General features: G+C 36.8%; 1 protein-coding gene across 7 annotated transcripts in view; it reads left to right on the top strand.

Annotated features, from left to right (window-relative positions):
• SGMS2 (sphingomyelin synthase 2) overlaps window positions 1–23,971 on the top strand; it is a 58,226-nt gene extending 34,255 nt beyond the window's left edge. For 6 of the 7 annotated variants that reach the window (XM_027636280.1, XM_027636283.1, XM_027636279.1 and 3 more), the window contains 5 exons: window positions 5,833–6,474; window positions 7,223–7,340; window positions 8,969–9,122; window positions 12,323–12,489; window positions 13,226–23,971. In XM_027636280.1, the coding sequence (XP_027492081.1) occupies window positions 6,020–6,474; window positions 7,223–7,340; window positions 8,969–9,122; window positions 12,323–12,489; window positions 13,226–13,429 (1,098 nt within the window). In that variant the 5' untranslated portion in view covers window positions 5,833–6,019 and the 3' untranslated portion in view covers window positions 13,430–23,971. Of the gene's footprint in view, window positions 1–1,759; window positions 1,898–5,832; window positions 6,475–7,222; window positions 7,341–8,968; window positions 9,123–12,322; window positions 12,490–13,225 lie in introns of those variants that run through there. The other variant, XM_027636281.1, reaches the window with a different exon arrangement.
• Window positions 23,972–24,870: the final 899 nt, after the last annotated feature.

Raw genomic sequence — 24,870 nt, 5'->3', positions numbered from 1 at the left:
GAGCCTCAGTTGCTTCAGCCTGAAGAGCAGGCCCAGAGGGACCTGACAGTGGCTCCTTCATATCTGCAAGGAGGCCTTTGGGAACATTGGGGCCAGGCTCTTCACAGTGGTGGGAAGAGGAGATACAAAGGCTGTAACTTGAAATAAGAAGTAGATACAAAACCAGTAGATTTAATCATAAAAGCAAACAAAACCCCCCACAAAACAAGAAAAATAACCCTCTAGCTTTCACTGTGAGAACAACCTTGCAGTGGAACAGGCTGTCTGGGGAGGTTGTGAATCTTTGTAGGCATTAAAAGTACAGCTGGATTGAAGCCCTGAGGAACCTAATGTGAGTCATTGCTGATTCTGGCCAGAGGCCCAGAGACCTCCTGAGATTTCTTCCAACCTGAATTATTCTGTTCATTCTTCTGGTTCTACAGATGACTGACCATTCTCAAAGCCTTTGTTTTAGAAAACACTGTTAGTCTGCAAATAAACTGACTTTGTTTATGGCATATACATGTGGATTATTTCCAGAACGAGTTACCATAGCACTAAAAGATACCAAATATTTGCCATTTCACAGCTATTGTGACCTTGGTTCTTAAAAGATAAGGTGATAACCACAAGGAAAATCTAAGCCTGTCATGGCATCAAGATTTGAAGTACCTTTAAAGGGCATCAGACTCTTAATTACCAAATATAATCCTTTGGAGTCTGAGGACCAAACAGTTGAAGATTTTGAAGATGCCTTCATGCAATTAAAGCAAACCTACTCAGCAATGTTCAAAATGACAAAAGAGCTCAAAGATTTTTTTTTTTCCTATGCTTCCTGAGGTAGTTGCTGGGGCTGGGTTGGATGGGGGTTTGAACACTCAGTCCAGTGGAAGGAGGGTTGGTACTAGATGATCTTTAAGGGCCCTTTCAGCCCAAACTATGAATATCAATATGGTGCTATGAGAGGGTTTTTTGTGCTTTTTGGGACATACTGTCTTAGAAACCTGCCATTGCTGTGGAACACACTGAATACTGAATTGCTAGGAAAGTGGAAGCTAATTAGCTTTTTACTATTAAGAGGTATGAAGAAATAGAATTCCACAGGACTGATAAAGCTTGGTTTGCACAAGTAGATAAACTATAGCCTTGAAGCTTTTCTCCTCTGTTTAGGCAAGTATAGCAATTTAGTCCTTAAAAGACATCTGTTGGTACATTAGTAATCATAAATGAGAGAACTGCAAAATCCCTCTATTGAGGTAGAGGGAGTAACTGCTCTATTTCTACTTCTGAAAAGAATTTTGTACAAGGTAAGCAGTTAATGCTTTTTATAAGAGTTAACATTTATTGCAAGTGATAATGTGATGATAATCTCAGTTCTGAGGGCATTTGAATGAATGGTACTTCTATGATACAGCTTTATCTTACTGGTAACTCCTTAGCATCACATGAGCAAAAAATGTGTTGGCAGTTTATTATGGAATATAGATAAACTCGTGACTTTTAGATAAAGTCCACGTTTTTATATATTGTAAACATAAGTAATTGTACAGGTCAAAGATGAACATAGCTCTGAAAATATTTTTACTGTAGGGAAATAGAAATCATAAGGAAACCTCTTAAACTCAGTTCTCTTTCTTCATACCTGAATATACTTTACTCAGATCTGGTTTAACAGTTGGTTATCTTTTGAGGGTTTTGGGTGGTGATGTGTGTTTGAGGTTTTTTGTTTTGGTTGGTTGGTTTTTTGTTTTGTTTTGGGTTTCTCTTTTTCTCCCAGTGGTCTACATGCTGTGAGGTCTACATATGGCATGGAAGAAGGGATTCAATAGAAATTAACTGAGACCTGGAATGCTTTCAGAAAGCATTCAGAAGTTAAAGAGAAACCCCTAAAAGCAAGTGTTTATTCGTTGCTGTCTAGGTAAGAGATGTGTCCTGACTTCTTTTTTAGTTCTAGTCCCATAAGTAGTCCTAAAAATTTGACTGAAGAAAATACAAGCTAGCTAACAGTTGTTTCCCAATAATTGTGATACAAATAAAAAAAATACTCAAATGTTCTCTCATGTAACCTCAAATTGTACTTTATTTACAGACCCTTTTTCTGCAGCTACCAAATACAAGAATATATTACAGCTGTATCAAATGTTGGAGCCAACCTTAACAAAAGTGAATGAGGCTTAAAAGCAGTGCTCCTTAGAAGTCTTTTGCATCTTGTATATGAAAGTGTAGCTTTTCTTAATGTCAGAATAGATCAGTCTTACTGTTTTGGTTACTCTTGTTCCAATAATATTGGAACAGGAGGTTAAAAACTGTTTATTTGGAAAGCCTGTGCAGATTGCGACTATTCAGTCCTTCATAAATTATAGAAATTAAAATGTTTTGAGAAATGTTAGTGTTTCAAATACTCTTTAAGAAAAACCAATATTCTGAGCTAACTGTATGTGAAAATGACCTTTATGTGGAAATCTGATGACTAACAAGCTAAATAAAACTCCTTGTTATTCTTGAGTTCTAGCATAAAGAGCCAAATGTAGACGTGCTTTCTTATGCTTGCCTCAAAGCTGTGTCCCCTGTCAACTATTTTCCTTTGAATGACAAATGGGGATGCAGAAAACTAAGGGAGCTATTTACATGGTAGCAAATAGGAACTCAGGATAAAAACTTAGGACCCTTGCTCTTTTAGCATCTTTTTCATTCTTAAGATTTTCTTTGAAGTATGTTTTTTTCTTGAGGCAACTACAGCTTCTGCTGTAAAGGTGCTTGTTAAGAAGCTCTGCTTCTTGATGAGGTAACATCTATTTTTAGAAGGTATGGAAGTGGTTCCAAAAAGCATATTTGTTCCTAATGCCTGGGTGTATCCTTTATCCGAATTTTATTTATTCTTTTGGGTTACTTGGCCAGTTTCATGTGAGTTTGAGACTTCACCAGTAGCTCTTCCATATTTTAGAGCAATTTGGTTTGATTTTCAAACCCTAGACATTGGCAAGATGGCCAGATCTAAGCTGCATGGTAACTGAAGAATTCTAGGGCCATCTCTTCTACTACACAGTTTATGGGCATCTCCTGGTTTTGATATGGGAATGTTTCAGTTTGACAAAAGAATCAAATGCATATTTTACCTAAAGTAACATAAGGACAACGTGAAGATAAAAGGAACACACCCCTTACTGGTGTGTGAATGGATATGTGAATTGGGGATGGGAACTTGGCAGAAAAACCTGTATACTTCTGGGGAGTTCCTCTCTCAGCCAGTAGCAGGGGATGATTAGGCTGTTGGTGCTCTTGTATGTCACTTCTTCTCTGGCCAGTCAGATTGGTGGCAAGGGACCGAAAGCTTCAAGCAGAGTGGGTTTTGGCTTTTTCATCAAGAGAGTTGCTAATTTCTCTTATAATATAGGAAAAACAGGTTGAAAGTGTACTATAAAGGGAAGCACTTATGTTCTTACCGATCACTGATCAGATGATATGTAGCACCTTGAATTACCCATGTAAACAAACTTGACCACAGTATGCACTCTGCTTGAAATAATCTTGATGAGTCAGAAGTGATAGATCAATATGCCTTACAATCCATTTAAAAGTACCAGGAAGGAACACAGTTTTTTTTCTGCAAGCTGTAGCTATAATTGCTTTGCTTAATAAGTTAATGAGTTTTTATCAAAACATGAGTGCCACCCTGCTTTTTAGGTTCTTAGGTTATTGTTCATCTGTACTTCAGATGCTTTTTGATCTTTAGGGCTTATGTGGATGTCATTAAACATCTGAAAATAAAATCTTAGTTTTACTTATGTCGCTAATGGTGTTAGGTATTTTTTGGGAAGAGATGGAAATAACTAAGGTTACTACTTATTGTGATGCTCTCAGTAAATGCATAATTCTAATAATGTTTCAACTGCACAGGATATAAAACTTATTGGGTGTTGCTGATCTCTGCTAAATGTAATGTTGAGAAGTAGGGTATTGACTTACTGGTGAATGCTAGGTGGACACATTACAAAATGTAAGCAATTAAGTTGATTTTTTTTTAATATACTGTTGCCTAAGTGTTCTGTCATGTGCTTAACTTTAGTAGACAGAGGGAATAGAAGAGTGTGTTAAGAAAAGGACTTGAGAAAGCTAACATGTTGTTCTACTACAGTTTTAAATAAGGCTGTTTCTTTTGCAGATGCTCTAAAAGAGTATTTTTAGTTGTAGGAAACATCAGAGAGGTCATTGCCTGGCTGCTGGGTTAAACATTCCCTTTTCTTAGACATGCAGAGCTCACAGCATGGTTGCTAAGAGGGGAAAAAAAGCATCCAAAATCACCACTTGTTTTTTTGGATGTTTGTTTGGGTGTGTTGTGTGTATAATTTTTACAGACTTGTTGATCAGGAGTTTTGAAAAGGTCAACTAATGACAGTGGATTTCAGAAACACTGCAGAGGAGTAAATTTAGAAATGCTTCTTGGCTATTTTAGTATTATTTGTATGAATCTCACATATTTGGGATCTGACCTTCTACCCCTTTTCTCTAGCAGTGGTAAGAGCAGCAGCTAGGAAATCAATGGTGTTTGCATGCTGACCATGTTAAATGTCTTCTCTATTTGGAGGGATGAGGTGGGAGGGACCAAAGCACAATCACTTGACTTTCCAGGATGTTCTGGTTTTAGATTGTCCTTGCTATCAAGATATCAGTTACTGGGCAGGTTTTTCCTAAACTAGTTGCTTTTTCTTAAGCCAAATCCTATGGTGTATGGTTAGGGAGACTGGCAGCTCTAGCTGTCATCATGATGGCTTAATTGTACTTTAAGCATGGCAAACTGGCAGCCTGTGTTGGTGTGCAGAGACCTGAGGAGCCAGCAGTGCTGAACTTCTCCTAGAGGAACCACTAAATAAAAAGAGAGAATTATAATGTACTAGTAGATGGTGATACTACTTTTATCATAGGAGCTGAACAGAGCAAGAAAAAATATGTACATCACAACTATGGTAAGTGGTTTTACAGAAGTTTAAAGATGGGGAGAGTGGCCTTTATTTTGACTAGAGCAATGTCAGTTGTGTAGAGCTGAACTGTGTTCTTTTCTCTCTGTAGAAAATGTTGCTATAGAAGATATGCATTTACTGTTTTGTTTTTTTTTTAAATCTAATGAGATTTTACTGAATTGGCAAATGTAACCTTAAATAAATCCTGTGCAGTAATAAATCTTGCTATTTGTTTTAAAAAATTGTCCAAATAGATTTAATTTTTTTTCAAAGTAGCTTAAAGAACAAACACAGATTCATTTGTGGTCTATTCTACATATAGGGTACCATAACTAAGAATCTAATGCAGAGGTATATTTCTCAGTTCTCTGAAGTTTCAGATGTTATTTAGTGGGTGTTACAGTAGCTATCTAAACATGGGTTTTACTTGGTTTAGTAAACCAATAAAATTTAATGGAGCTATCAATTGAGTAGATTTTCTAGATGAATCTGAATTACTTTATGCCTTACAAAATCAAAATTTGTGATGCCCTTCTGTTTGCATGGAATACCACTATACAGTAAAATTCAATGTTGCTGCAAACATGGATTAGCCTTAATTCTGACAACTGATAAAACAAGTGCTGTCATGGTCATTCAAGTCTCTGGATCTTGTCCTTTAAAAAAAAAGCCTAACTGGTTCTAGTTCTTAAACTGATAGGAGATTTATCAGGTTATTTGGTAGGAATGGGCTTGAATTATTTCACAGTGACCATCTACCTTTACTTTGCCTTTTGACTATACATGTAAGTAGACTTGGATGGAACTTAAATACTTAAAAATTGTTTTCCTAAGGATAATATTTTGTTCACTGTCACATTACTACTTCTGAAGGTCCATCTGTTTTGTTTTTCAGATGATTCAGCTCTAGAGGAGAGATTTGTCTTCATGATTTCCTTTGAAAGCACAATGGACACATTTTAGAGTTTTACAGAAATCAGAAATCATCTAGGAACAAGAACATTGAACTTTAAGGAATATCAGAGTTCAGAGAGCCCAGAAATTGGTCACTGATAAACCTGACTTCGCCAGACAGCTTGGAAATGAATACCATTGAGACGGCAAAGCTTGAAGAGCATATGGAGGGTCAAACGAATGACACTTCTAATGGCTACTCACGACCTACTCTCTCAGTCAGTGAAGAGAACAAAAATGGCACTAACAAACCAAAGGGCTTGTCTAATGGCTTGCGGAAAACAGCAAAGAAATATCCTGATTACATCCAGATTTCTATGCCTGCTGAGGCTAGGAACAAATTTCCTCTGGAGTGGTGGAAAACAGGCATTGCCTTTGTCTACGCTCTCTTCAACTTGATTCTAACAACTGTCATGATCACTGTGGTCCATGAGAGAGTACCTCCAAAAGAGCTAAGCCCTCCCTTGCCTGACAAATTTTTTGATTACATTGATCGTGTGAAATGGGCTTTTTCTGTATCAGAAATAAACGGAATGATACTGCTTGGATTATGGATATGCCAGTGGTTGTTTCTTAGATACAAGTAAGTTAGCTATATTTTTTTTCTCTGCTTTACATTTTCAGAATGTTAGCTTTCATTGTTTGCTTTGGGGTAGAAGGAATCTTGTGTTAAAATGCTTAACAATATAGAAGAGGCCTGACAGGAAAGTGACAAAGGGGCGATTTATTTACAAAATGTTCCAGTCTCCATGCTGGATATCGAAACACAGGTGTCCTGATTATTGAATAATGTTTAGTTCTGAATTTCTGACACCTATGTTGTACTAGTCAAACTTACTTGAGATTGCGCTTTTCAAAGTTTACTGAGATGGGGATGTTTAAACAGAGGAAATTATGATGATGTAAAAAAATCTCATACAAATATGAGGAAGAACCCACTGTCCTCTATAGCTAGACTAGAAGCTTCTTCCTGTGTCTGCATTTCCTTAAACTATGCATATGTAAGTCAAGAATATGGTTATAGTATGGGACTATGAAGAGAATATCACTGAGTTGAGGCAAGCTGATCCTGACTGCACATGGAAGTTAGAGTGAGGCCACATTAAATAGGTGGGAGCTCTGTGCTATTAAGAGCTAGCAGGACTAAAACCTGAAGAAGGACTTTTTAGTATTTGATTTAGAGAAGTGTGTGGTGAAGAGCTGGGGATGGAGCTGCTATTTCATTCTAGGGATTTAACTATCTAATAAAGCTAGAGCTACATAACTGTTATATGTGTTTTCTGCATGTAAACTTTGTATTCAATCTTTTCCCCCCCTTTCTTTGCTTTCAGATCAATAGTGGGACGCAGGTTCTTTTTTATAATAGGAACTTTGTATCTGTACCGCTGTATTACTATGTATGTTACCACCTTACCTGTACCTGGAATGCATTTTCAGTGTGCACCAAAGGTAAGAGCCTTTCCTCCCTAATTCTTGCCTGAGTCCTTATGGCTCCTTAGAGCAAATGGAAAGTAATGTTTCAGGTGTTTTTAAATAACACAGATTACTTTCAACTGATGTCTTCAGAAACATAGGTAATAATAAATCAAAAGTTGTGTGATACAGAAAGAACCTCAAGATGCTATAATGAGAGTACCTATGTTGAAATAGCACTGCTAGTCTGAGGCTCAGACTAATCACTCCTAATAATACAGCAATGTTCTTTTCTTATGTAGTAGGATACCTGAGGTCAATATTGTAATTTATAGGCTTATATGCAAGCTTCTGTTGCTGAATCCCTTTAAAAACCAGTTATATGCTTTGTTCTTGTTTCTCACATTGTTTGGTCAAGAGCTATTGCAATACCTGAAATCAACTGCTTGTCTCTGCTTCCAACCTGCAAAATGTATAGAAATGTGACTAAAACGAGTTCAGCTGCTTAAATAAGCTGACACATATAGAAACATGGATGTGCTAATATTTTTACAAAAACATTTAAAAAACTTTTTTGGCACTGTAGTTAAGTGGTGACACAAAGGAGTTGTTATTGCCATTTTAGGCTGCTAATAAAAAGATGTAGAGACTTATGATTGCCTTGGAACAAACTGTGATGAAAGAAAAGTTTACTGGGGGGGGATGAATTTGTCACCTCTTGAGTAGGATCTCATCAGTCTTGCGGTACAGCATCATATCTGTTCTTTCACATTGAAACAACTTTAGGCACATGAATCAGTTTCTGTTTGAAAACTTCTACATACCACTATTGTAAAGACATAATTGTTTTGTTCTAATAGTTTGGGGAATGACTTTTTGTAGTAGACTGTGCCTTGAGGAGTGAGAAGAGGTAAGCAAAGGAAGACTTTAAATGTCTCTGCTGAAAGTGCATTTTGCTAGCATTAAACAAGGATGAATTACTTGAACTCTGGAAAAAACTTGATAGCTCTTCTGGGTTTCTTGTTTGTTTGGGGTTTTTTTTTGTCTCGTGTGAATACTTTTATGGTTATGGAAAACTCAGTTATCCTTTTTTTTTCCTAGAGTTAATTTTTAAGCAGCTAGGTGAAACTAAGTTTGCCCAGTATCTGTGAAAAATCAAAAGCTGATCCTAATGCATGTTTAAAAAACATACATCCTTTACACATTAGTAAGTCCTCACTGAGTTTGTAACCAAATTTAAGATTTACCAAGTTTGAGGTTTTTCCTCTGTGGAAACCTTGTTCAGCTTTGAACAGAATGACAGAAGTAGCATGCAAGGTTGTAGTGGTTTTGAATTGGTTTTATCCATTCTGCGGACTGCTGCCATGGCATCTGACTTTACAAATTCTTAGTGTTTACCTTTTCAGTATATTCTGAATCTTATTCTCATACAAGGCATATTTCCAAATAGCCTGAGAAAGCATAGACGGAATGCTAATGTTATCAAGCTAAGCTTTATCATCTGTCAGCTAGGATATGCATGCTTATTTGTTTAAGAATATGTGAGAGAAAGATAAAGAAAATGAAGATAATTATATCCTTTTCACATGTGTTTGGGCAAGAAGTTTACTCGAGTTGTGGTATATCTTAACCTTTACTTTGTGCTTTTTTTTCTGGTGTTCTAGTTGAATGGAGATTCTCAGGCAAAGGTTCAGAGAATCCTGCGACTAATTTCTGGTGGTGGCCTATCCATAACTGGATCACACATCCTGTGTGGAGACTTCCTGTTTAGTGGACACACTGTGGTATTAACGCTGGTCTACCTGTTCATCAAAGAGTGTAAGTGTGTTTCAATGCCTTTGTTCTTCTGGGAAAACACGTGATAACATGAATGTAAAGCTACTGCCCTCCAGAAGTTGCCTGTCAGTTGTACATAGACTGTATGTGTATGGGTTTGAAATACAAATCGTGATTCTGACTGGAAATGGAACATGGGTTTAGTAAAATCATAGGTTAAGGTTGGAAGGGACTACTAGAGGTCCTCTAGCCCAACCTCCTTGCTCAAGCAGGGTCATCTAGACTACATTGCAGAGGATTGCATCCAGACAGTTCTTGAGTATCTTGAATATGGAGAGAGACTCCACAACCTCTCTGGGCAGCCTGTTCCACTGCACAGTCACCTGTGTACTGGTGAAGTACAGAAGTTCTTCCCTGCATTCAGGGGGAACTTCCTGTCCATCAGTTCCCGCCTCTTGCCTCTTGTCCTAATGCTTGGCACCATCCTCTTGACACCCTCCCTTCAGATACTTAGACATTCATCAGGCCCCCTCTCAAGCTTCTCTTCTTCAGTCTAAACAGGCCCATCTCCCCCAGTTTTCCCTCCTAAGAGAGGTGCTCTAGTATCCCAGTCATCCTCCTAGCCCTCCACTGGACTTGTTCCACATCTGTCTTGTACTGGGGAGCCCAGAATTCCAAATGCAGCCTCACTAGGGCGAATAAAGGGGCAGGATTGCCTCCCTTGACCTGTTGGCAATGCTTTTCCTAATGCACTTCAGGATACCCCCTGCCCTTCTTGGCCACAAGGGAACACTGCTGGCTCATGGACAACTGGGACTCCCAGGTACTTCTCTGCAGAGCTTTCCAGCAGGTTGGCCCCCAACCTATACTGGTGCAGCACATTCTTCCTTCCCAGGTGCAGGACCCTGCACTGGTCTTTGCTGAATTTCAAAAGGTTCTGCTCTGACCATTCCCCAGTGTGTGAGATCCTGCTATGAAAGGCTGTGCAGCACTCTGGGGTATTGGCCACTCCTCCCAGCTTTGTTAGATCTATGTTAGACTTTAAGGAATTCTATGGCTTGAACACAGCACTGTTGCACACTTACGGTACCTCTGGACGCAAAGTTACTTTTCTCACCTCTGCTGTACAGTATTTACTGCAAACAGTGAAAAGTTGGTTTGTGCTCTTTGGATGTCTTCTGCTAGAGTCTCCTGTGTAATGCTTCTTGTAGTTAATAAGTATTTGGCAAGCTCACAGAAGATAGTTATGGTTTCTCTATTGGTGCAGCCAGTTGAAGTGTTGGAGAACTGAGCACCAACTTCCAAATCTGATATGTGGTAAGCAATGCTTCTGTCCCGAGAACTTGGCTGCTTCTGAGTGTGTAGTGGGGAGTTCCCTTTTCAGTTCACATATTTGGAATTGGATTCTTCTCTCCTACTGTTGTATTCCAAACTATGCAAATGCTATCTTGGCTCATGGGAATATAGTTCTTACCAGAACAAAAATAAGACTAACCAGCATTAGTTGGATGCCTTCCTTTTATTAAAATGTTGAGGGAATGAGGTGTTATAGTGCTACATTCTGCCTTAACCAAAAACCTCAATATAAAAAAGCCTGTTTAATATCATGATAAACTCTGGATCTACAGATGTGAGACATTCTTCTTCGAACAGTGATTTAAGATGCTGATTACAGTCCAATTTTTAGGCCTAGGTCTTTCTTGTAAAGTGAACATTACTGGGGGAATGACATATGTCAAAATTACCAGATCAGTATGAGGAAAATAACCTAATAATAGATCTGTTTTTTGCCTTGTTATGTGTATGTTATATTGCATCTTAATGCTGTTTGCATACTTGTTTTTAGTACCAGGAAAGATGCAGACAACCCAGTAGTTCCTGGACTAGTTTTATTCCTGTACTTATATCATAAAGGGTTGGAGAAACTGTATCATAAAAATTCTTGTAACAAGCTCTTTGACTGCTGCCTAATTGTTAGGCATATATTTTGGGGGAGTTATGCTCTATAAATGAGAAATGCATAATTTCCTTTTTCTGCCTCCTATACAATTAGCAAAATGCTATCTGAACAAGGGCATAAGCCCTATAATTGTTCTGAATTAGAAGCTGCTTATGGTATTCTTCTCTGCTATTTTGATAACATATCTTTGGTGTAAGATGCATTTTGAGGATTTTATTATTTCTCACTTAGTGAAGTTTTTGCTCTGTTCTTCCTTTCATACACTGCCACTTTTTCACTTATTCCTCTGCAGTCCACCTTTTATACCAGAATAGCTATATTTTTAGCTTTGATATGTCTGTCTTGCTTTGTGGTACTTCCATCAACTTCTTGAGATTACTTGGCTTCTTATCTTTCTTTTTTTTAATTATTATTATCTTGCACAGGCCTCTCAAACTACTACCGGGTAAGCTTGTTGAGATCACTAACTTTTCTGCTGGTATTGTGTGAAAGTCAAGGCTGACCATTGCCCCACAAGGCAAGGGGTGCCAAAACCTCCCACTGTGAGTGAAATGAAGCCAGTTATTCTGTCAGAAGTTATAAATGGTCATTGGGACACCCGAGGCATTTTTCAATGGGGAAAGAAGAGCAGGGGAACTTTTCCGCTGAAGTGGCTTAAATGTGTTTTGAAGAACAACTTCACTCTCATTTGTTAAATCTTTCATTAAAGGATATAAATTCACATACTGTCCTTCCCTGTACAGAGTATTCTGTTTCACAAACTGAGGCTTCATGCAAAGCATTTAAAAACTAGGAATTAAAATAAGAGTGTCTTTTCCTGTTTAATCTATGATCTCGGCTCAGGTTGTATCTATTCTAGGTCAGTTTACTTGAGCATAGACTGTAAGAAAAGCAAAGATTCAAGTAAAATAACAAAGTATATGTTTTGCCTCAATTCTGTCTATTCCTCTGCACCCCATATCCTAGAAGTGACTTATCTGGAAAACCTAATTTGACTAGAAGATGGGTGGTATATAACTGCAGGCTGTATAACTGCAGGCTCATCTTGGGATCCTTTCACAAAGTAAGAACACACCTCAGTAAACTTGTATAATCCTTTAGTCTTGTTTTCTCTGTTGAAACCCCTGTCAAAGCAGGGGGTTTGTACCAGTGTGATAGGAGTTATGTTTTCACATTTAGTAACCTTAAATCATTTTTATCTTTTCCCCTTCTTTTTGTGGATTGCTATAATAATGAATGTCTTTTTTGGTGTGTTTTCTCCCGTCACCTCCCCGTTTCACAGATTCACCACGTCATTTCTGGTGGTATCACTTAATCTGCTGGCTAATGAGTGCTGCTGGTATCATTTGTATCCTTGTTGCTCATGAACACTATACTGTAGATGTCATCATTGCTTATTATATCACCACACGGCTCTTTTGGTGGTACCACTCAATGGCTAATGAAAAGGTGAGTGGCAAATACCTTTAGAATCAATGTTAGCCTACATTTGTTTGCCCAAAGGTTTAAGTTAGTTTTTAATTTCTAAATAAAAATAGAGGTTCCATATTGAAGTTTAAACAGAATGGGCAAGGAATTTCACTTTACTGTTTAAGTAAATATTCATAATTTGTCTTTAAAACATTTTTTTGAACTTTGAGGTTTTATTGCTGTAGTTGGTGTTCAGAATAGCCTTTGTTTGTCTCAGCTTATGAATAATCAGTAGTTTAGTAATAGAACTTGTGGCCAACTGAAATCACCTAGACCATCCTAAAATTCTAGTGACAGTTCTTCTGTAAGTGTCAATAAAAGTATATTTTTCAGAAGGTATCTGCTGCAGTTGTTTAAACAGCACTTTCAAGTAGAAGCATAGCTCCCAAGCCAATTTAATTCAATTTTCAACTATTAGTCATCAATGGAAACATGACATGCCTGGAAGCACTCATATTCAAAAAGACTTAAGTGCTTTATATCCCCAAATTTTGTACAGCAACAAAGCATCCCTTTGTGTTAAAGATGCTCACTTTGTCATATGCATTTGGACTATGATCTATGCACTATCTCAGTTCTGTGTTTTCTAGGCTAAATGCTCATTGTCTTTGCGGAAATGCGTTTCTGTTGTTGTCTTGACTCAATATAATTGATTATAATGCTCTAAACTGACTGTCTGTTTCCTTTTCCTCTTTATCTACTTGTGCCAATACAGACTTTAAAGGTTTCTTCTCAGACGAATTTTCTCTCTCGAGCATGGTGGTATCCAATATTTTATTTCTTTGAGAAGAATGTGCAAGGCTCTGTTCCTTGCAGCTTTTCCTGGCCAATATCTTGGCCTCCCAGCTGCTTCAAATCTTCATGCAAAAAGTATTCACGGGTTCAGAAGACAGGAGAGGACAATGAAAAATCTACCTGAAGAAACGAAGGAAAGCATCTGCTCTGTGGGGTTTTTTTTGGTTTTTTGTTTTGTTTTTTTTACCAAAACATTAATGCTGTAACCAAAGTTCTTAAGAGGACTCTACTGTATCTGAAGAAGTGGACCAAGCTTCTGTGCAATTGATTGAAGAGACAATTATAGACACATATTGCCATTTCAGATGTTTTCTTATCATCAGGCTGTACAGACCTATTCTACTCCTCAGTGCTAGTGAAATGCACCACTGATGGGATTTTTTTTTTATTAAAAAAAATGGAGCAGGACTTTGCTTTACTAACGAGATAGAGGTGCCAAAGACTACAGTAACACTTTCATTACTAACTATCACTCATCCACAGAAGCACCCAAAAGTCTCATCTTCAGAGTTCTGGAGTGCATAAGGGCAAAAACATGGTCAATTGTAAAGGCACGATATTGGCATATCAAGGTATATAAAAAAATAACACAATAGTGGGAAGTGGTTTGTTGATTTATTCTTGCTAATGAAGGTAAGGCCTTTGCATGACTGGTACAGCTGGAAGCGAGTCTGACTTTTTTTACACACTGGGGGTATGAATATCTTATGACCCTAAAATATTGCTTACCACTATTAACTCCCGTGTATTCTACTCTATACCAATTTTTACATTTTTATTAGTAATTTTATATTTAAACTGTTGTGCTACCTGATGACTTTGCTAATTAGAAATAGCTGCTAACATCAGAGGTCAAGGAGCCTAAAATTTTATTTTTAATAAGGGACACAGTTTCAAAAATCTTTAATTACAGTTGGCCTTGTGTATATAGCTATACAGTGCCTATCAGTGTATGTACGTGCATATACACACAAAAGCACACACTAAATGAAGTTATTTCCTGGGAAGAGTGATCATAGAGTTCTTCATGCAGGTGAAAGTCCCACAGCTCTCACCTGCTTGAGGAATGCAAGGCTAGGTCCAAAATGAGGCTACATTTAAAATTTAATTTTTAATTTTAGTAGCTATCTCTTGCTGAAGCTGTGTAGCAAGTTTACTTGGGAACCATAGTTCTGTGTTGAAATTTTTTTTTTCTTTACCTGTTGGCACATGTTTCTGTGACTTTACTTTAAAAGGAAAACCCTCCAAACAAAAACATGCTAAGGTAAATACCTACAACAGCAGCATTTCTTCAAGTATAACCAAAAACCCTTTTATATTAACTTACGCTGTTGTAGAACTCACATGTAGTTTCCTTTTTTTCCGCAGGGTTTCAGTCCAATTAAAATGTCTAGTTAAACAAGTTGTCTGAGAGAGTGGGAAATTAGCATTGGGTAAACATGTAACGAAACCACAAATTAACTGCTACCAGGTTCTTGTTGATTTATGTTTTGTATTGTTGGGAAAGCAAAGTAGAAAATTAGCATACCATGTTTAAGCATTTTTATTCTGGATTAATTTCTGCAGTTAATTCAATATTGTTTTCCAATCTTCAGTGAAACCTGATGCAAAAATAAAACTGCACCAAATGTTGAGGTGATACTAATATAAAGGAAATGCTGCTTAATATTAAGAATGTCTTGAATTGACTGACAAGTGTGAACACAATTTAAATTATGACAACTTCCTTTTAAAAAGTTCAGTTAAAGTTATAAAATGAAATAGTATTAAAATATGATTTTTTTTTTCAGCTAAGGGGATCATTGCTCTTGTTGTACATGAGTATTTTTGTGCATTATCAAAATAATACAATAAACAATGTTCCTTACATCCTTGGTAAAACTTAGCTAAGAAAGAAGTTCTGCTGATGTTTGGTTTTGTTACTTAAAATGAGCTTAGTAGACTCTGATAAGATGCCCCTGAAGTTGTGTGTGTATGTGCATAACTATGCTTCCATTTGCTTGCTCCTAGCAGACTTTGAACAGCTCAAAAGCCAGTATCAAACACTTATGAGTCCTTTTTCTCTGTCATATAAAGGAGTCTGTTCAATGTCAGTCAGTAAATCTCCCAAGATACTTGTTATATCAGTACTACTTCATAGAGCATAATTTTTTAAAGATTAAATCTAAGCTTTGTGATATCCTAAATATGGTCATGTTAAGCCACCTGTGGTAATACTGTCTTTTAGGATTTATGAACAGATTTCATTATTGGTAACCATACCTTGAAAATTAACACGATGAGAAGCCTTACAGGAGGAGCCTAAACAGTGGTTTTCATCTGGTGGCTGAAAAATAAATACTTAGGTAGTCTAGATAGCTAATTGCATAGCCACCACCGTGTCTCAGTGGGATTTCTGTAATACATCTGCAAAGTAGAACTTCATGCAAGATGAGGTGTTTGGGTTTTTTGTGCTTATTCTTATTTCTGGAAGGAAAAAAAATGTGAGCGATGCAATAGAACCAAGTAAAGACTCTGCTTTTGTGGGGCCATGTGAGCTTTCCTTATACTGCTGAATTTGATAGAGACTTCTTTTGTAATACAAAAGTAAAGTTTAAGTGGCAGCTCTAGCTTAAAATACTTGATTCCTGTTCTGGCTCAGCCCTTCTGTAAGTGCTTAATATTTCTCCATTGTATCCAAGCCCTCAGAAGGGGTGGGGTGGGGGAGGGGAGTGTTTAATTAGCAGTAAGCACCAGTTCTGTACTCTCTCAATAGCTTTTAATTGCTTTTACAAACTTGGATGGTATAGCTGTATTTGAAGATTGTTTAGGCCTATATATAAGGTGATGAAATGGGGTAAGTAATCATACATGCTGATTCTTACTGCTATAAAAGTTTATCCAATACAAACCACAACTGCTTTGTGAAAATTACTAATTTTAAGATCTTGCTGATTGTTGTATGTTAATACCATGAAACTGAAAATATAGTTTCATCCTAAGAGGAAAAAGGATTGCAGTAGGTAAAAAGCAGAAACTTGAACTTAAACCTACAATCAAATTATTAGTACATTATTTGCACTGTATATGCCCAATGTTTTGCAATGTGTCACTACTTATTTTTTCCTAGTTACAATATTTCTTACAGGTGTCACGAGCTGCACCTGTGCTGTGACTATAACATGCTCCTTCTCTCTGCTGAAGAGCATTTACATGTTGAACTTTCCAGACACTTCAAAAGACACAAACCCAACAACTAAACTCTACGCTTGCACACCTGGCATATCGCTATGACTTAGTTGCCTTGTGTTTCTGAAACAAGCTTTGTTAAATGCCTCATCTAAATTTAAACCTGGATGTAACAGGTTAACTTTCAGGATTTAAAGAAATGTGGTCCTAAGTGGTCATGCTATAGATGTTTAATTTTAATGCTAGAAATTATTAACATATACTTTAAACCACTGTAAATGGACACTTTTTTTCTGGTATGTGCTTAGCACTCCCATGTGGTCATAAGTGGTACTATGTATTAGCCATCTTTCATTGCAGTTTTCTTGGAAAGATTGCTACAGGTGGGGTAGTAGCAAAAATAGCTGTGCTAAACATTGCTATGAACTCAAGTACTGCATTTGCTTCCCTCCTTAAAGGGCGAGAGAGAAGGAAACTAAAAAAAAAAATCAAGACTGTATATGCTAAGATGCACTACCTTCATGTAATAGAGAAATAAGTTCAGTAACAGAGACAGAACTGGAAAGTCTTCTAAGATATGAGAGAGCAATCTCTTAATTGGATTATTGCAAATCCACTTACCAGTGTCTTAAATGGGAATCTGTTCAAGGTGTGGCTTTCTCCCATCATTAGTGTCTGGCTAGACAGTTCATGGTAAGTTGTTTGGTACTGACCCGAATTCTCTTGCTCATTTCAGTAGATGTGAAGTATGATTTACAGTTCTAGAGACAGGTCCATAAACTGCAGTGCAAAGTGAAGCCTTTCCATTTACTTTAAATGAACTTTTCCATAGCTCTTGGTTTTGTTAGTTTTGGGGTTTTTTTTTTAACTTATAAACCTTGAATCTTAAAGATTCATGAGGTAATTTTGAAAACATGTCCAATCTATCAGATGCACTGAAACCATTTTTCCTTACCAGTAGACTTAACTACTAGTTAAGTTAACTAGCTCCAATGTCATCTTGATATTTTTACAATACCCATGTTTTGGACTTAGCCAGAACTCTTCTATGAACAGACAAAATTAGAGTGATACTGTAAGGTTGAACACTTCTGAAGCGTTCTATACAAGGCACTGTAAAATCAACATCTTAAATTTAGTTACTGAGGAAAGGGATCTTAAAAATAAATACTTCTTTTGGGCTCCACTCAAATGAGTGTTGCTGCTTAAGTGCACATGAGAAAAATATCCTAGCATGTCACTGAAGTAACTTTGCTTATAAGTAAACCTTCATATGCTACTTTATTATGCTTCCCAGTGTCCAAAAAGAAGTACTGTGAAACAGGACAAAGGCTTTTGTTCTAGTATTTACAAGAAAAAATAAGACAGATGAAAACACAGAAGTAGGTGGTGATCGTATATTGCTTTTTACATGAAATTGAGCTAAAACTACATCTAACTTCTAAGTAATGTAGAAATAAATTGTTTTTTGTGTAATAGTGCTGAAAAAAAAAGCCTTTAAGGAAACAGGCAACGTTAAGTACTTCATTCTACAGTACAGCTGTATATCTGTGCTGGTTCTCATCCATAACTTAGAGTTTAAAAATAAAACCCAACTCTGAGAGATGCTTGGAGATTTTAAAATACTTAAATATAATTAGCAATTTTTTGTGAGTCGTTCCTTCAAGCTCTCACTAATAGCTTCTAAAACAAGAACAAAGTGCTGCAATGCTTAAAACATACTGAAGCTTTTTCTAGCTGGCTTAAGTTTCCATGGATTTAACTGTATGATTAAGTCTTATTAACCTAGAAAGTAGCACAAGAGAATGTCAGGCTAGATACAGATAGCTTATGTATTGTAGGGAAACATTTTAGTTCTGAACTCATCTTTCCTAACAAAACACTCAATGCCTGAATGATGTTTTAAGATGGAGTAACAATACTGGGCAGTCTCTAATGTGTATCTAAAATACTGGTGTTGAAGATTCCTTCTCTCCTAATGTAAATTGGTGATGAAAAACTCAGGAAGATTTGAATTGTTTTCAGTGAAAATGTTTTAATTACAAAGGATTTGGAGTTTAGCAAAGAATTAGCAGTTGTTTTCTGTGGCTCTTTGCTGTGAACTAACCTCTAAGATGCAAACTAGGTAGGAGAGAAGAGCAAAGCAGCTCTTGCTGGAAGGAGCAGTATGTGACTTTTGAACTAAAATTATATTGACTGCATGCTACATGCAGTCTTATCTATACTATAGTTGAAAAAAGATGGTGTATTATACTTAGTGTTCACACTTTTTCAAATTATTCTGTAGTGGTTGGCCCAGTCCTTCCCCTAGATGAGGAGTGAGTATTTTTATCCTTTGCTTGCTGTATGGTTAAACATAACTGGTTTTAGTTCTGGTAAATGCCAATGGAAAAAAAATGTAGATCCGTTGTATACAGTGCCTAAGATGTTTTTAAGGAGTCTATGCATGGGTTTCTTCTAGGAGAAATACTCTTCTTTCAAGCTGTGCCTGTATAATAATATCAGCTCTTGCATTTGCCCTGAGCATAGCAAGGTTTTTAGGATGTTAGCATTTGTGACACTGCAAAGAATTACTACAGAAGAATCTCATTTGTGCCAATTGAGATGACTTTTCACAAAGTAACTTTGCTGAATATTTGACTTTTGGATTTGGTTGTTTTGGGGGAGGGGGTTTATTTGGTTTGGGTTTTTGGGTTTCTTTTTTTTTTTTTTTAATTGAAAGAAGAAGCAGTCAAAAACTAGTCTGAAGTAAAAGCATCTTGAGCAGTTGGGCACCCAGGCACCGTGGAGGCACATGTGTGCAGAGAGGGGCCCCTGTGGCATGTGCAGTGTTGGATTCAGTACAGAGGCTTCTCTGGGAAGGTAAACTAGGTCATATTTACATAGTAGGCTGTGAGCCATCTTTGCATGTCATTTTGATCTCCTTTAAGACTGAGAGCACAGTACCAAAGGTGGCAATAGCTAAAAAGTGTAATGAAGGTCACTTGCAAATCAGAAAAATATAAAAGGGCTGAAAAGGCAGATCTCTGTAAAACCAGTCATTGGAGAGCTGTGTTCTAATTCAAGGGAGCATAAAATTTGGGGTTACTTCAAGCATGTGAGTTCCATTTAAAATGAGTGGGTCTGTTTGCTTTTTAAATTACTGGGGTTTTTTCCATTGGAGATGACAGGAGCGCTGAGAATATCAAGAGGAAGTTATCTCCCTGCTTACTTTTACCTTTACCATTGAAGTGTTTGTGTATGAACAATATTACTAAACTCCAACCTCTCTTACATTTTGACTAACTTGTTATGAGTGCTTTATTTCTTTAAAAACTGAGTTTGCATTCCACTTTTTTCATAATTTGTTGCCACTCAAAATGCTGCTTACACTTAAGCCTGTGCTGATCTGGGCTCCTGTCTCACTATGTCTGCCTCTTCTAAATGGCTCAATACAGAAGAGTAGGATTTGCATTTGAGAAGACTCCATAATTAACCCTAAAGCCAAAAGTCATTCTTGTCAGACACATCTTTGCACAATTTGAGACTTGAAAGTATTTTTAAGTACAAAACCTAACATGCTAGGACATACTCTGTTTTTTTTCTCTCAGGAATCAGTTCTTGCTCTTTAAATGTTCAGTATGTTTGTTTGTGTTTGTTTGCCTGATTCAGGAGAGCATGTGTGAGATGTGAAAAAGATGAGTTCTGGCAGCTTCGTGAAGTCAGGGTCATACCAAGGAACCTGAAAGTAAAAGCAGAAATAATGGTCTGATGGCTGATGTTCTCGTGCTTTCCATGTGACTTTGAGAACTGTAAAGACTTCTGTAAAAACACTGCAGGACCTTGCTTTTAACTGCAACATGTTTTCATACTCAGTGACTGACAGCTTTTCTTGCATGATTTCTCCTAGGTTGAATCTGTAGTTGTGTACATAGGCTGGAGCTATATATCCAACCCTGGAAAAATTAGGCAAGAAAAGCTGTTGGCTGCTGAGGAACCCCACCTGGTAATATAGGAATGCTGTAATGCATGCACGATAAGGAGCTAATAAATGGCAGGGTTTTATGGCTTTAGGGTCCAGTTCTGCAAACACTGCACAGCATAATGCTACAATAACAAATGATAATGCTTAAAGACCTTTTGTGCTGTAGTTTCCACTAATGTTTGCAAACTGGGTCTCATTTTTACATAAATTATTCACAATTAGCAGGAGTTGACTTTTATCTTGTGAAACTTTCAGGATGACACTTTATAGCTGATGTCAGCTATTTTGATTAGGTAACTGTGTTGTTGTTTGCTGTATGTGTGCAAGAGAGACTTAGAGCTAGAGTTGTGATTTGTAAGATGTTGCAATCTGTTCACTGTATTAAAAAAAAAAAAAAACCAAACCCCAAAAAGTCCTACTGCACTAGCTGTACTTTAAAAAAGCAATAACATGAGCATCTTTTAGCTTTTGTCTCCAAAGGTGCTATCTGTCATGATCATTTCAATTGTTGGCCATGAATTTGGTAAAAACATGTTAAAGAAGTTGTCTTATGTTGTTTAGTTGGCACATACAAGTAGAAATTTTTTGTGGTCAGCCTGCGTACTGACAAGTGCAATACTTTGGACTACTTACATGACCACCCATATCTTTAAAAATCAGAAACCTATATCCATTTATGGTGCTAATGATCTCAAATATTATTAAGAGCTGGTATTCTCTTCTTACCCATGAACACTAAGGAAAGCTGTTTTTGACATCTTTTCAATAAAGCAAAATTTCTCTACATTTTGAGCCTGTTCCAGATGGTTTTAATATAAATGACCCTTTTCTATTTCTATTTTAGATAAAAACTGCAAACAAAGTAAGTATTTTAATGCAGGAAAACATTAGAAGTATATATGTTGGTCTAAACTACATGTCCAAGTCTAAGTTTTCATACATTATTAAGATAGCTAATCCTCTGAAACTCAGTCTGAAATACAAGAGTTGTGTTGGCAGGATTAAGGCGCAAGGTAGTAGTTTAAAGAAAATCATCCTGTGGCTTCATCATCATTGTTGAAGCCTCAGAGACAGAGAGGATGTGAAATGTACAACACTGCAGCAGGAGAACACCAGTTATGCAGGGTAGATTCACCTTTTGCTGAAACTTCGAAAAAACAAACTTGTGAAGGAACATGACCATGTAACCATATCTAAAGAACAGAATTGAAATTTGATGTAATTATCAAGGCTGTTCATTGTAGGACATTATAAAAACCCATGAAAGGACGTTAAACTAGATTGTTTAGATTGTGGAACAGCAATGTAACTTTCTAGCTTTGTTTGAAAGCTTCACAAGCAACGTCCTCTTAAGACGAAAAACTCTTGTGCCTTCTGTTGCAGAAGTTGTTGTTCTCTTCCCTCCCCACCTTTGGTTATGAATTTCTTTGTATATAATGAAGGACAATGCACTTCCCAGTCTTTTCAGGAGGCATTTTGGGGCAGCAGTACCTACACTTTCTACCTGTGGAGAATACCAAGACTCTAGTTCTTTTTGAAGGCCCCTTACATGTCAACTTGCAGTTGTAAAAGTGCCTGCCTGTGACACATGTGGCAAGCCTACTGTAATCAGCTCTGAAATAAATATGCTCTATTTGATATGGACATGTGAACATGCAGAGTGGGTACCATGTCCAGGTACACCCTGGTGAGTCAACAGGGTGCAGCCTGGAACACTGCAGCACACTCCTCTGCTCTAGAGTAGTTGCTCTGAGGTTTTGGTCCCTAAACTGTTCTCTTTCATATACTGTAATAAGTTCTCTTGAATCTCTTGTACCTTGCATGTCAAGGAATATGGGCTTGTAAAAGATCTATTTTATGGAACTTCTGTGTCAATGCAAAGAATATTCCATGGCTAGAGTAACTTAATTTAAAGCAGAAACCCACCACCTGAGATAAAATCAGGGCAAGCTGCTGGGTTTTTTTTTTTGAGTGAAGAGGGTTAATCTAGTAACAATAGTCTAGATTGTGTCTTGCTACTTGTCTCAGTGCCTGCTTTAATAGTAGGACACTTGGAAGAGCCAAAGATAGAACAAAGTCATCCATAACAGTCCTAAGCCACATTGAAATATAACTTTCCTATCTCTTAATTACTAGATGCTTCAGAGAAAAAGGGCTTTTGTTTTTTAATTTACAAAAAAAAAAGTGCAATATTTACAGAAATATAAAGAGATAAATGGCTGCAAGTTTGAATGCCCTGCAAAAAACAGCCTTTGTGAGCACGTGACATGCACTTGACTGTGTTTTTTTAGCCTTAGCATCTGCTGTGTTACAGAAACATGTTTGTGTACTAGTCTAACTCAGAGATTTCAAATATTTTCAATATTCTTTTGGCAAAGAGAGTGTTTTTTAATGAATAAAGTGCCTGTGGAAATAAAAATCCAAAAGTTGCCTGCAAATGTAAATAAAGCATATAAAACCACAGCCCATACTTGAAGAGAATGGGTGCTAACTCAGTAACTGTAGAGAATAGCTGCTCAATAGTCGTAAACGTTGATAGTATTTCAAGTTTGAGAAAAGAATATTATGTTTCTTTTGAGAGTTTACTGTGTTAATTAAACTTCTACTGTTTCTGCTTGGGCCTTAACTCTGTAACTTAGTTATCTTTAAAAAAAAATAAGTTCCTTTGAACTATTGTATTTCAAATGCTTGTTTTAATGACAGTCTTTACTCTGATGGGGATTTTTGTTTGTTACATGGAGGGTTTTTTTACCTGTTAAAAGTAAAGTCACCAAATGCTTTGATTACTCAATTTGAGGTAAAAGAGTTTGAAGAATGGTTTTTCCTTAAGTGCAGAATTCAAGGGAGGGTGGGTTTTATTACATTGCTACTAGGACTGAGGAGGAATGATTTCCATGGGAAGCATTATAGTGCTAAAACTTGTATATGTAGTTATTTGGGGTAAGCAGAATATTAGTACGTGCGTATTGTTTTGCTTTTAATTTTATGCTCTATAAAGAGGCTGTTAGTACTAATTTAAATTGAAAAAATGGATTTTAATGTTGCAATAGCTATTATTTTAACATGAAACATCCATTTATGTACTGATACGCAAGAGCAAAATATACATTTGATCACTAACTTCATTTAAAAGTATGAAAGTAATCTTATTTTTATCAAAATTAATGTGGAATTTAATCTCTGGACAAGCTTTAATTGGTCATATGCCACTGAAACCAATCTTTGAATTGCATACAGAAGGAAGGCAGGTTTTTTTTTTTTTATCTAGTGGAACTTCTTGACTAGACTAAGAGGGAAGTGAGACTAGATTACTGTTCTGTAAAGAAAATGGGCAAAACCAGTAATGTGTTTCAGCTGTGCTGAATAGCTTAGCGTCTTGTTTTCACACTGTAGAATTTAAAATTTTTTTGAGACTCAGATTTAAGATGTCTTTAGTTCAGCTAAATTTTCACCTGTTCTTTTTATATTTTTTCTACTAGTTGCATTTTATTGGTGTACGTTGTAATTAACCACTGAATTTCTGCCAAATATATATATATATAAAAAGATGCATTCTGTTCTGCTAATTTAAATGTGTTCTTAGTTTTTTTATTTTGTTTAATCCATGGCTAATAAAATGTCCATTTGCTGTTTAGATTAAAGAGACAGTTGCCTTAATTGCTTGGAGGAAAGCTCACCTTGACCATTTGAAGCTTTATGTATTTCTAAAATTCCTGTAACTTCTGTAAAATTGCAATAAAACCTTTTTAATACAGTTCAGCCACTGTTTTATGAGCCACTTGTCACTATCTTTATGGAATGCTTAACTATTTAAAAAGGAGTTTTTTAACAACACTGTTTATAGTGGATAAGCACCTCTTGTTCCCTGCGGTTTTTTATTTTTGGGGGGGGATCACTTTGAAGATGGTGTTTTGCCCACAGTGCTCTTCTCTTCTAGTGAGAGGGTACCAAGAACAATTCTTAAAATCGTTGATGCTGCAGCAAATGGCTTGGAACACGCTACGGTAGCGTTTTCAACATCTGATTACCTTTGTAGGGATTACATTTCGTTGTTGATCAGCAGGAAAAAGTGCACCAAGGTGTATTCTACAGAGCGAGGGAAGTTACCCTGAAAACCAGTTGGGGGTAGGTTTGGGTTTTTTGGGATGTTGAGGTGTTTGTGTGGGGTGTGTGTGGAGGGGTGGTGTCTGTGGGGTTTTTTTGTTGTTTGGTTTTTTTGTTTGTTTGGGGGTTTTTTTTGTTTTATTTATTTATTTGTGGGAAAGAACTATAATTATTTTTCCTCTAAATTTAAAATTCAGGTCTGATAAGCCTCTCTGTGCTGTTCTGCGTTTACCAAGCAGTTGCTTTAACCTAGACCTGAGACATGTTTCTGGGTTAGTCCTCGCTTATGAAAACAGAACATTTTGGTCTATTACTTAAAACTCCCAGCT

The sequence above is a fragment of the Corapipo altera genome, unplaced genomic scaffold (genome assembly GCF_003945725.1).
Source record: "Corapipo altera isolate COAL_440 unplaced genomic scaffold, ASM394572v1 22b, whole genome shotgun sequence".
Taxonomy (NCBI): domain Eukaryota; kingdom Metazoa; phylum Chordata; class Aves; order Passeriformes; family Pipridae; genus Corapipo; species Corapipo altera.
This window is presented reverse-complemented; position numbering and strand designations above follow the sequence as displayed.